Below are 13,657 nucleotides of genomic sequence, written 5' to 3' on the forward strand. Positions count from 1 at the left end.
AGCCTGGCTAGAGATCTGGAGGGCAGGGAGAGGTCTTCTCAAATCTTTTACAAGGAATACATCTCCTCTGGGTTTCTATATGAAACTTCCCTATATGAATTTGTGGGTTTTTTAGGTGTTTGTAGTCTCTTGCTCCCTTTGGTGTTTGTCTGAAGTCCTCTAGGCTTTCTGGGTGTGCAGCAACTGAGCTCTCTTTTGTTCTCTGTGGCCCCCAGATATCCAAGGTATGACATTTAGGATGCTGACATAGACAAGGCAGGAAACAGTCCCTCAGGCAGTTCCTCCAAAAGCCCAAACATTAGATGTATGTTTCACTCTTCTTTTTTCCTCTCAATGGAGAAGCTGTGAGCTGGGCTTTTTTGCTCTCTCACAAGCAGTGTGGGCTTGCAAGAGTGGCTGATGCCACTGAAATGAAATGGCTTTCTTACCCATTACAATGTGGCTCTTCTTGGCTTTGAGCTTGTTTGGGGTAGTGCAACTTTCTAACTGGTTTCTGGAGTTCTCATAAAGGCTTTTTGGACTGTATATTGCTAAGTTGGTATTCTAGGAGGAAATGAGGTATGGAGTTTCCTACTATGGCATCTTGCCATCACTCCCAACTTATTATTTTTAAAAATTAAAGGTTATTTAACAATGCAGATACAAGCTTACAAAAATATTAAAACAAGAATTTAATACTTATGAATTTTAACCATGTGGTATGTATCTATTATAAAGATTAAAATGACCTATATAGAAAGGAAATCAGTTGTACTAGTGGGGTAACACAGGTGATGCTATTTTTTCCTACAAATATGTTTAATATTAGTGTTTGTACTTAATAATTAAAAAGAACAGTGCTTTTTTCACTATTAAATGTCTGGGACAAATTATTTTAAAATCAATACTACTTACCTAGTATTTAATTGCTTCTTTATAATTTCTAAATTTACTGGTGGAAATGAAGTGGAAGTATCAAACTTCTTCACTGTCTGAGATTCACTGTTGTAGGAAAGATCTAGGTCTCGTCCCTGAAAATATGAAAATTTGTATTGTTTTAAAAAACTCATTAATGTTACAAATATCAACAGCATGAGAGAAGACTGGGTATCCAATGTCTCACCAGCTCAAAATTCCATGCCTTTGACATTTTTCATAGTTACAATAAAATGTTTTTATAATTCTCACAGTTTTAAAATATGGAACTTTAAATATGCATGCAAGAGGCAAATTACAAAATCTTACTTTTCACAAAAGCTTGCTTTTTGGTTATTATTTATTTTAGAGAGAGAAAGAGAGAGTGCACAAGTGGGGAGAGGGGGAGAGGGGCAGAGGGAGAGACAGAGGGAATCTTAAGCAGGTTCCATGCTCAGTGAGGAGCCTGACGTGGGGCTCAATGCCATGACCCCGGGATCACGACCTGAGCCGAAATCAAGAGTTAGACCCTTGACCAAAAAGCCACCTGGATGCTCCCCATATTATGCAATTTTAAAATTAGTTATAACTATGTAATAGAAACAGGGGAAAACATTTATAACATGTCAAGCAAACAAACCAGAATTTGAAATTGTATGCTATTGTGGTTCCCAAACTACATGCCAAGGCATCCACGTGAACTCAGAGGGATGCTATGAAATATCTTAAATATACATTTTATTTATTTAAAAAAAATTTTTTTTAATCTTTATTTTTGAGAAAGAGAGAGAGAGAGACAGAGCATGAGCAGGGGAGGAACAGAGAGAGAAAGAGACACAGAATCCAAAGCAGGCTCCAGGCTCTGAGCTGTCAGCACAGAGCCTGACACAGGGCTTGAACCCACGAACTGCGAGATCATGACCTGAGCTGAAGTTGGACGCTTAACCAACTGAGCCACCCAGGTGCTCTTAAATATACATTTTAAATATAAATATTTTAAATATTTTCAGGAAATACATATTCATCATTTATTGAACTACTAGTTTTAACTAGTTCATAGCTCCAACATTAGATTGTGCTACAGTCCTTTGATGAAGTCTTATTAGTGAAGGTGGGTTTTTGGTGGATGTAATAAAAAGCAAGTACCTACTGAAAATCAATTTAGAAAGGAGAATGGCAGTGTCTAATCTTGAGATGTCATGCAGTGCCCAAGAGGTGCACACATTTCATTAGTAAGTGTGGTTATTTAAAAATGAAATTAAAAGATTTTTTTTCTTCAATCTATCAGTGTTATTTTTTCCAAAGACTACTGAGTTATTAGGACATAAATAGTATTAAGTTCTATCGCCCTAAGTACTCAATAAATGGAATTGCTTTAGTACTTCTTTTGGCCTAAGGGCATCAGAATAAAGTTAAAGACACTGTGGGTTCCATGAATGGGAAGTCTGGGAATTTCTGATATACACTATGCCTATAATTAAACAAATACTTAAAAAGGAATTATGCAAACCTGAGCAGAGTAAGGACTGTGACATGTTTTTTTCTCCAAGTATTTTTTTTTCATTCTGTTGTTACACTGATTTTACTAAAAAGGGGAGGGGGAACCTAAACCTATTATAGTTATAAAAATAGCCCTCTAAATCATTTCTCTGGTCAGAGATTTCTAAATATTGTTACAACCAAAGACTTCCCTTTACTTAGCTTCTTAGTTTTAATAACACGGAGATCTTAACAATACTTTATTTAGAAGAGCAAATAATCTTTCAAAGCACTGTTTTTTGCTTTGTTTCTTGTGTGTGTGCAAGCAGGGGAGGGGCAGAGGGAGAAATTCTTAAGCAGGCTCCATGTCCAGTGTGAAACCCAACATGAGATCTCATGACTATGAGACCATGACTGGGGCTGAAATCAAAAGTTGGACACTTAACCAACTGAGCCACTCAGGTGCCCCTCAAAGCATTACTGTTAAACACATTAAAAAATAATAACTTTATATTTATGTAATGTATCAGCACTTTATTTTAAATCATTATGATTTTGAGACTTATAGCCACCTACTCATGTAGGTAACATTATCTTCCCATTTTATTGAAGAAAAAACAGATTTAGAAACTTTGGGGAGCCTCGGTAGCTCAGTTCATTAGGCATCTGACTTCAGCTCAGGTCATGATCTCATGGCTCCTGGGTTCAAGCCCTGCATCGAGCTCTGTGCTGACAGCTCAGAGCCTGGAGCCTGCTTCAGATTCTGTCTCCCCTTCTCTCTGCTCCCCCCCACCGCTCACACTCTGTCTCTTTCTCAAAAATAAACACTATAAAAAAAAAAAAAAAAAAAAAAGAAAATTAAATAATTTGCTCAAAGTTTCACAAATATTTATTGACCACTCACAACATTAGGCACAGAAGGATAAAACACTGAATAGTTTATAATTCTCGACCTCACGGAGCATATATTTCAGTGGTGTAGCCAGAACCCAAATCCAGGACTTTTGAGCTCAAGAACAATTATTTTTTATTAGTTTAACTCTAAACATATTTGTTTAAACTTTATATTTACACACCTACCGTACGTTGCAGTCACCATAAAACTAAAGATTAAAAAAAATGGTCCCCTTAAATGGCCTAATATGTGGAAGGTGTTTATAATCTAGTGGGAAAAGAACATGGTATATAAGGTGTAGTGAGTTGAACAGTGACCGAAAGATAGGTCTATGTCCTAACCCCTAGAACCTGTGAATATGACGTATTTGGAAAAAGAGTCTCTCTGTTTGTAATTAAGCGAAGTATCTCAAGATGAGAACATCCTGCATTATCTAAGTGGGCCCTAAATCCAATGTTAAGTGTTCTTGTAAAAGACACATAGAAGCACAGAGAAGAAGGCCATGTGAAGGAGACAGCAAGGGGTTATGCAGTCACAAAGCAAGGAACACCTAGAGTGACCAGAATTTGAAAGACAAGAGAAGATTCTTGCCCCTAGGTCTTCAAAGGGTGCACAGTCCTGCTAACACCTTGCTTTCAGATTTCTAGCCTCCACAACTGTGAGAAAATCAATGTCAATTTTAAGCCATCAAATTTGTGATAATTTGTTATAGCAGCCACAGAAAATTAATATGGTATAAAAAATTAACATGGTATAAAAAAATTATTACCTCTGTGATTTTAACTGCTTTCCTCATCTGCTGCCGTTCCCAAATATCTTGAGTTTCATCTTCCTGACTTTCTTCACTTGTTTCTTCATTTCTAGGTGCTAGGGGGAAAAAAAATCATGAATGGTATTTTTGCATTCTAATAGCATCAGCTAACATTTTTGGGGGGCTTATAATGTGCTGCTGGCTTAGCAGCTTTACATATGTTAACTTATCCTTCACAATTCAGGGAAGAAAGCACTATTATCATCCTTATTTTATAATGAGGACACTGCTATCAGGAATTTAATAATAACTTGTCTGAGGAATGTGCTGAAGTGGAGACCTGAATCTGGGAATCTGTACTCATCACCAAACTGTCCCACTAAAAACACTTCCATAGTTTCACATATGGAGAAAAAAAACTTGAAAAAAAATGAAACATTTGGTATTCCTTAACAGAGATTATAAATTCTTTTTTTTAAATGCTTATTTATCTTGAGAAACAGCAAGAACCCACACACGAGCAGGGGAGGGGCAGACAGAGAAGCAGAGAATCCCAAGCAGGCTCTGCGCTCGATCTCATGAACCATGAGATCATGACCTGAGCGGAAATCAAGAATCAGATGCTTAACCTACTGAGCCACCCAGGTGCTCCCAGAGATTATAAATTCTACCTGAGAATCTAAATATTGAAAAATAATTTCTGGGTTATAAAGAACCAAAAGTCTCATTCTGAAAAAATATTATTTGAAGTGAAAAAATTTTGGTAAAACATATTATTGTTTATAAATGAGAAATGTGAGAATAGTCCTTTGAGATCCAAAGACTATTGGTTGAGGAAATTTTTTATTAGAGCAGGGGAGATTTTAATAAATGAAGCCTAAAATCTCTGTATATGCTTCCATGTTAAAAAAAAAATCTTTACAAAGGTTATAATGAAAGTTTTCAATATCAAAAATAAGACTGCACAATTTTTTAATCTGTCAAAAAAGATCAAGTGGAGGTCAGACAATATTAAATATTATTACACATTATGTTTGGTAATAGTATTTTAATAGATTTATCTTTTACAGACTATGATGTCATTGACCAAATTGGTATTAAATAAAAACCAACTTCTAACACCTTTTAAAATATGAGACATTACATTAAGTTTTTATGGAGATTTGATCATGATAGTATATTCCAGCGAAAAATCCCTTAATGTTCACATATTGTAAATAAATTAAGTATGTACTTGTTTCATCAGCCATCCTTTGTCTAAGTGTTTGAGGCTTTGGGGTAAACGGTATTCTCTTTTCATGGTCATCAGGCTCACTCTCAGGATCTTCATCACTGTTTTTCTTCATCCCAGTGATGATAGAGGTATGTTTTACATCCAAAGAAATATAGTCATCTTGGGTCCTGGCCAATTCACGTTTCCTGCGGGCTGCCTGAATAAAAGCTGCATCAGGGATATTTACTGAAAGAAACAAAGAAGGAGACACTGAAAACCAAACACCAACAGAAATACATATTCCCTGTATTTAAATAAAAAAGGCACATTTTTCTAATTTTTTCACTGTTCTGATAGAATCTAACTACACAGCTCAAAACTTACATCCATTATGAAAGAAAATTATTTTTATAGAGATTAAATATAAATTAGAAAATTAACCAAGTCTAGAAGTTTCAGAAAATATACTGATACCACTTCATTTTATCTTTGAGCTCTCTTATTCATCAGATGTTGTTGCTGACTTTTTGTTGAGGGGTATTTCTCACTTCCAGAAGCTCTGAGATTGTGAGGGGAGTAGGGATGTGGAGAGCTGAACATGGAGTTGCTGAGTCAATGAGAACTGTAGACGTGAGAATGATGGGGGAGAGGCCAGTTAAGACTCACAAAGATGGACGCTGTATTATGCCCTGCCCTACCCCAGAACATCCAAGCATAGAGGGAGTGAGAAAGAAACTAAAACCACACAGCCAAGTCAGTCTCTAAGGTCCTGTGGTGATTTCCACATGAATAAGTGAAAAAGTGTAAAGAAAATAATCAGGTTCATTGAAGAATATTTAAGTGACAACTTTTAATAGAGCCTTGCTTTAGTTTATTAGTTTTTTGTTTTCATGTTTACTTTTGAGAGAGTGAGAGCATGGGTGGAGTAGAGAGAGAGAGACAGAGGATCCAAAGCAAGTGCTGTGTTGACAGCACAGATGTGGGACTCAAACTCACCAACTGTGAGATCATGACCTGGGCCGAAGTCCGATGCTCAACCAACTGAGCCACCCAGGCGCCCCTAGTTTTAGTTATTTTATAGAGTATAAACCACATTAATGTGGACTCTTCCAACTCAAAACAAGTTTCTTCATGCATGATCTAAGCTGAAATTTACCTTAACTTTCTGGAAAAAGAACAGTTTCTTAAGCAAAATACTAAGGTAAACAAAATGGGAAAAGAAATTTTCACTATTTGAAGCACTTTAAAATGTTAATTAGGTATGTCAAGCCACCAAGGCTCAAGTAAAATGTTCTAAACTTTACCACAAACTGATCCAGATTCTTTTTTTTTTTTTTTAAGTTTTTTTTTCTTAATGTTTACTTTTGAGAGAAAGGGAAAGAGACCCAGAGCATGAACAGGGAAGGGGCAGAGAGCGAGCGAGACACTGAGTCCAAAGCAGGCTCCAGGCTTTGAGCTGTCAGCACAGAGCCTGATGTAGGGCTTGAACCCACGAACTGCAAGTTCATGACCTGAGCTGAAGTCAGATGTTTAATTGACTGAGCCACCGAGGCACCCATGGTCCAAATTCTTTGAGAAATAGAAAAGGTCATGTGCCTGGAGACGTGAAAACGTTCCAACTTTTGAAACAGAAAAAAAGAGACAATTCAGAAATTACTGACCAAAATGCTTGACACCGGTCCTAAGGAAAACAAAAAGTGCTTGAATTATGAAGTGATAAGTGGTGATCACTAAAAATCAGTATGTTCATTAAGAACAAGGAATATCAAATCAAGTGATTTACTTTTTATAGACTAGTACTAATTTATAGATTAAGATCACGGAAATGATGCAGGTCAGATGTTTCTCCATCCTCCCAAAGCATTTAATAGTTTCCTTGTGGATAATGTTAAAATACGTGGGGAAAATTACATATTGCACTGGGATTCTTAAGTGGCTGAATAATTACTAAAAAAAAAAAAAAAAAAGTTGATCATGAAGCACTGTAGTCATCAGCTACAGGGCCTCTGTATTTTGTCTTGTCTGCACTGCCCCTGTTTTAATGATCTTAATGTGATATGAAGATAAAAAGACATGTCTTTAAAGCTGGGAGGGACAGCTAATATAACCTAAAACAGAATTAAGACTCAAAACCTTCACAACAGGCTATATAGCATTTCTTGATGCTGGTTACACATTAGTATCACCTGGGGATCTTGATAATCTACTGGTACCCAAGCTCCCCATCCCAGAGATTCAGATTCAGTTGATCTGAGGTGGAGCTGAGCAACAGTGTATTTTTACAGCCCTCTGGGAAACTCATTGTAAAATCAGGGTTAAGATGATACACTCAGGTTAAAATACTCAAGTGTATGAATACAAAAACAGAAATACTTGAAGTGGAAATGATGTTTGCAAATGACTTGGCGGGGTTTAATAAGTCACAAGAATGGACTCAGCAGTGAGATACTGGTTGTACATAAAGCTAATCCTCTCTCAAGCTACAATAAAGAAGTAAAATTTCAAGAGTATTATCCTCTCTTGTCTAGGCACCAACATCTAGCTCAAAGATTCCCACAGAGCAGATGCTGGCCAGACATGGAATGAATTAATAAAGTTAGCATATTGCTGCATAATAACAACATGCAGATTTATAAGTTAAATAATTTTCACATATATCATCTTATCTAAGGAGTAGAGATTGAGATCATGCTCCATGAGTAACACACTGTATCTGCAACAATATCAAGGCAGATATTTCACTACTGGATCATTCTAATAATTCCACTGTCTGAACAAAAAAATAAATGCACTCCTTGGTCCACGTACCAATCTCCAAACTTCTCCCATGCCTTCATATTTTCTCCAGAAGAAAAAAAAATGTATCCCTCACAGAACAAGTTTTCAACTCTCAGTGTTTCTGAAATGCACATTTCAGAACGGAAAATTCTCTGTGCTGTGCTGTCCTGTACTCTGAGAGACACTTATCATTTCTTGTCTCTAGGGCACTACAGGCCAACAATACCTCAGTCACAATGATGATTAAAAACTATGCCACACATTTGCAAACACTGTCTTCTGTCCTTAGGTGGACACTGCTACCAACACTGTATAACTACTGGTGTAAAAGGCCTCTAATCTACCATCTTCTATAGCAGCACTGTGACCATTTAAATTTATCCAATTTCAAAATCCAGTTCCTTAGCTGCATCAGCCACATTTCAAGAGCTCCACAGCTATATGTGGCTAGCGGCTAATGTACTGGACAATGAAGATACAGACCGTTTTCATCATCAAAGAAAGTTTTATTGGACAGCCCTCTATCTAGAATCTAGACAAGGCTTCACCTATCTACTAGGTTTCAATTCTTAATACTGGTTTCATCATTAAGCACTTTTGTACCTTGTGAACTTGTAGAAGAAAAAAAAATTACAAGAGCTACTGCTTGTTATTTAATGTTGATAAAGCAGTTATTACTATGTTGCAAGTGTTTAAAAACGCATTTAGGGGCACCTGGGTGGTTCAGTCCGTTTGAGCGTCTGACTTTGGCTCCGGTCATGATCTGACGGCTCAGAGCCTGGAGCCTGTTTCGCATTCTGTGTCTCCCTCTCTCTCTGCCCCTCCCCAGCTCATGCTCAGTCTCTGTCTCTCAAAAATAAATAAATGTTAAAAAAAAAAATGTGTAAAATAAAAAAAATGCATTTAAACAATTACATTTTAAGTTAATTTATTTCTTTTTTCTCAGAAGGGGTCCCAGACTTTATGAGACTGACAAGAGTCCACAGCACAAAACAAGTTACAAATCCTTAAGCTTGAGTAATAAGCCAGAAAAATATTTTCAGCTCTGTGAGCCATCAAGTCTCTGGTACAGCTTTTAAACTCTGTCACTATAGAGCAAAAGCAGCCACAGACACTTATTTGCAAAAGCAGGTGATGGATCATATTTGGTTCACAAGTGGTAATTTACCAAGCCCTGAACTGGACTGATCTTTCTAAAAGACAAAGATGGTCATGCCATTTATTGGCATAAAATTTTCAGTAGTTCTCCCAAATCCTGTATTATCTGACTCCAATTTGTCTCTCTGCATTTTTTGTTGTTCCTCTATCTTACGCTCCAACCAAATATTTTCATTCCAACAACTATTTTTAGTTCTCTGCATATGCTATGTTGTCTTCCCTAGTTTTACATTTGCTATGTCCTGTACCCCAAACATCCTAACAAATTCTTACCACCCTTCAGATATTGGCACTAACCACCAAGTGTAGCACACTGGTTAAGAACACAGGTTCTGGGGCAGATTGCCTGGGTCTGAATCCTGGCTCTGCCTCTTACAAGCAGTCTGAGCTTGGGCATGTCATGTAATGGAAAAGAGCAGTCAAATCTGGCACTTAGACAATCATTAGTAATGATGTACTTGCCTCATACTTCACTAGAGTTAGTTGTGTTACCAATAATAAGAACCACTGGTATAGAAAATACTATTAGAAATAAAGTTAACCAAAATCACAATATTTACCAACCTACTGACGAAAATTCTTCTTCCAGAGAGCTAGAGCTGTTGGATGATGAACTGTGATCATCTTTACTTTCTGGGGAATGATGTGTTTCACTCTCTTCATCCGTTGAAAGATCAACCATTCTGGATTCTAACAGGACATTTTTTGAATATAACAAAGAGTCAAGATAGTGTAATCAATAACCTAAATTCTACACAACACATAGCATATATACAGTACAGTGTTTTAATTTTCCTCCATGTATTTGAAGCAATGTACAGATCTTTCTCCATTTCCATTGTTTCTGAAACCAATGGATGATCTAATACATGTACAGACTTACCCTATTTATACAATCCACTTATCTAATAAAATATTCTCTTAAAAGATGCAATGAGAAGAGGAAACCATACAGAAAAAAGAGACAACAAAAAGTGAAGGCACATTTAAAACAAGAAAGAAAAATTATGGTGGTGAAGTTGAAAAAAACCTAATGTACACCTACTATATGGTAGGCACTGAAATCTGCTTTACAAGGTCTATTTCACACAATTGTAGAATTTCACAATTCCATAAAGTAAATGCCTGCTATTATTGATGAGGACATTAGGGACTAGAGAGGCTAAGTAACATGTCCAGTGTCACAAAGTTACTAAGTGGAGAAGAGGGCTTTCAATCTAATTTCACTCAACTCCGGAATTTAGACTCTCTTTATACCATACTTCAACGGCTGGTGGCAAGCAGTCCTGTAATGAGCACTGTGGTCTCAAATCACGAATCTCTTTGCTTCTACTCTGTGATTTTGGGAAGGACAGTCTGCCACACAGTCTATTAAACAAAGATAACATTAAGAGATAACACCCATTAGGGTGTTGTGAGAACTGAATGAACAAAATGTGAAGGAATTCATGGTATTATTGACAAGAAAGGGCTTGTCAGTTTACAATTATTTTGTATTTTTTTATGAATTTTAAAACTTAAAGACTACATACATAGTACTCTATCTTTTTTTTTAAATTTTTTTTAATGTTTAATGTTTATTTTTGAAGGGGAGAGAGAGAGAGAGAGAGAGAGAGAGAGAGAGAATGTGAGTGGGGGAGGGGCAGAGAGAGAGGGAGACACAGAATCGGAAGCAGGCTCTGGGCTGTCAGTACAGAGCCGGATGCGGGGCTCGAACCCACGAACTGTGAGATCATGACCCAAGACCAAGTCGGACGCTCAACCAACTGAGCCACCCAGGCGCCCCAGTACTCTTTATCTTAAAAATGTCCTGCAATTAACAGACCTATGTAGAGTTAAAAAAAAAAAATCTGGAGTAAGATCAAAACTTAGAAGACAAAGGAATACAAGTACAGATTCCCTCTTTCTTTGCTACTATTTATGACAACCCCTACCTGTTCCCAAAGTGGATGAACACCAGAGCAGTGGTTCTCGGAGCATGGTCCATCAACCTCTGGAAGTCCCTAGGACACTTTCAGAGGATCTGCGAGTTCAAAACTACTCTCATCACAATATTAGCATGTTATTTGCCCATTTTAATCTGATGCTATTTATATAATGAAGCAATAGCAGAGGCGGGTAAAACTCTTGGCTTCTTAGTATAAATCAAGACAGTGACAGCAATGTGTAGTAGCAGCCATTGTATTCTTCACCACCATGCATTGCCAGGAAAAAAAAAAAATCCAGTTGCACTTACCATCCTCAATGCAGCAGTTAAAAGTCACTAACTTTATTAAATCGTGACCTTTGAGTCCACATCTTTTAAATATTCTGTGGAACAAAATGGCAGTGTGTATAAAGCACTTCCGGGTCACGCTGAAACACAATGGTTGCCTCACTGAAAAGCACTTGTGTGAGCAGATGCAAGGTGAACTAGCCTCGGTCTTCAAGGAGCAACACCATTTTACTTGAAAGAATGACAAACTCTAGTTATTTCTACATGTACACCTGACAAACTGTCTCAGAAATGAGTAAAGCTGTGCCTATCACTTCCAGAATTAGAGATTTCAAGTGAAAACTGGAATTTTGGAAAACATATCCTGCACCGTGAGCATCTTTGCAATACTTAAAAGACTGATGATTAGCAGTAACACACTAACAGTAACAGATCTGGGGGGAGATACTGTATCATAAAATGTACCAACATTTGCAAACTCTGTGAACCAATGCTTTTCATAGTCCGTGCATGATGTAACCAATCATGCATGGGCAAAAGTTCCATTCAAGTGCAAAACAGACCAGTGGATTTTAATGTAACAGACTGGGGAAAAAAACCTGACAGATAACTGTTTCAGCTTCTTGTTGCAAACTGACCTTTAAGAAAGTACTGTTTGTTGACCTTTGTTGTTACACCAAAGCAGGACACCCTCAATCATCTAAAAGCCTGTTAAGTATTCCTATTACACCCTGTACCTGCGGTTTTCTTTTCATATTTCAAATGAAACCTATCACAAGGCTGAATGCAGAAGTATCAAGATTTGCAAATGGAAAACAATGTCACTCACTAGTTTTCTGTAAAATAGTTACGTGGGAGAGACAATTTTTTTTTAACCTCAAAACTAACTGAAAACTGCATTCTTATTAAGCTCCAATTCTAACTGGAACACATTTTATGTAAACATCTTAATGCTGCTTAAATTCTAGATTTAAAAACGCAAAGGTACTTCAAAACTACTGCACTGTAGTTCCTGCCATTATTGGTACAGTCTATGGCGTCTTCAATTCATTGTGCTACCTGGTGACATCCACCGTCGTTGTAATCTGCGTTCCTGCAAATAACTGATGAAAAATACAACAAGCAAAGGAAACGTGCGAAGTCTGTCACCTAGATTCTTCTGATGTACTATTCTGCTTAAGTGTTTTCTAGAAAGCTAACTGGGGACGTTCCCAAAAGTACATGAAACTTCCCCCTAACAGTACCAGAAAGTTTTTTTTTTTTTTTTTAATTCTATGACTTTTAGGTTCTTCGTAAACAGCAAGTACCGCACTAAACCTATAACTGGGGAGAGTTCACCCGACGGTGCGAACACACACGAGCCACAAACCCCAAAGGATTCTTTCTGGTCGCCCCAAGGAGCCCGACTTGGAGATGCGGGCAACGGGCGAGCGAGTGCTGGGAAGCGTGCAGTCTGGCTCCAGGTGGCCGGAATTCAGCACTGCTGGAAGTTAGAGCGGTCACGGGAACCACCGGAGAAGCCCGAGGGCCTCTTCCCGCAGCCCCGCCCCTCGCCCCGCGTCACGTCGGCTCCCCAGCAGCCCAGCCTCACCTGGGACGTCGGAGCCTTCAGCGCGCGGAGCCGCCCCCGCGGCGCGCCGGGAACTTGCCCACACTCGGCCACGACCGCGAGGGCCCCGGGCCCGAGCACGCCAGTCCGTCACCTCCGCGCGGCCCACGCCACTGGGCGGCCCTTCCTCTGGAGGGCCCGGGGCCGCCTGCTCCCCCGGAGCCTCGGGTTCAGCAGACCGCTCCTCGGCGTCATCGCTATCGCTGGAGTGGGCTCGGCGCTGCCGGAAAGTCCTCTTCGGCCTGTGAGCCATGGCTGAGGCCCGGGCGCCACGCGCGCGGTCTCTTCCGGTACCCGCCTGCGGGATCTCTGGCGTCCACGCTGGTGCGCGCTCCCGCTTATAAGGCCTGGCCGCCGCGTGCGCGCGCTCCTTTCGCGCGCCGTCCGCTCCGCCTTCGCCCTGCGCATGCGTGTTCTGCCTCTTTTGCTCTTTCTATCGAGTTCGGTTCCCAGGGCCGCCCTGGTTCCCTGGGCTGGCCTTGCAAAGCGTTCTCTTTGCAAGGCTTGGCTGTGCTGTAGTGTTACGTGGTTGGAAGAGTCCCGTAGCCTCCTCGCGGTGAGCGCCACGATGGGCAGCACTCACAGGCTCTCCTTGTGCAAACCCTATCTAGGAATCAGGCACAATACCCACATCCTAGACTGGAACTGCATCTGCTCTTCTCTCT

The 13,657-nt window shown here is 39.2% G+C and overlaps 1 protein-coding gene across 7 annotated transcripts in view; it reads right to left on the reverse strand.

Annotated features, from left to right (window-relative positions):
• GCFC2 (GC-rich sequence DNA-binding factor 2) overlaps positions 1-13,317 on the reverse strand; it is a 55,838-nt gene extending 42,521 nt beyond the window's left edge. For 5 of the 7 annotated variants that reach the window (XR_006215830.1, XR_006215829.1, XM_042981817.1 and 2 more), the window contains exons 1-5: positions 12,975-13,317; positions 9,733-9,858; positions 5,254-5,478; positions 4,038-4,135; positions 895-1,010 (exon numbers count right to left, since the gene is read on the reverse strand). Coding sequence is in view for 5 of the 7 variants with exons in the window: in XM_042981817.1 (XP_042837751.1) it covers positions 895-1,010; positions 4,038-4,135; positions 5,254-5,478; positions 9,733-9,858; positions 12,975-13,245 (836 nt within the window). In the remaining 2 variants the exon portion in view is untranslated. Of the gene's footprint in view, positions 1-894; positions 1,011-4,037; positions 4,136-5,253; positions 5,479-9,728; positions 9,859-11,404; positions 12,629-12,974 lie in introns of those variants that run through there. The other 2 variants (XM_042981818.1, XM_042981819.1) reach the window with 2 other exon arrangements.
• Positions 13,318-13,657: the final 340 nt, after the last annotated feature.

The sequence above is a fragment of the Panthera tigris genome, chromosome A3 (assembly GCF_018350195.1).
Source record: "Panthera tigris isolate Pti1 chromosome A3, P.tigris_Pti1_mat1.1, whole genome shotgun sequence".
NCBI lineage: Eukaryota > Metazoa > Chordata > Mammalia > Carnivora > Felidae > Panthera > Panthera tigris.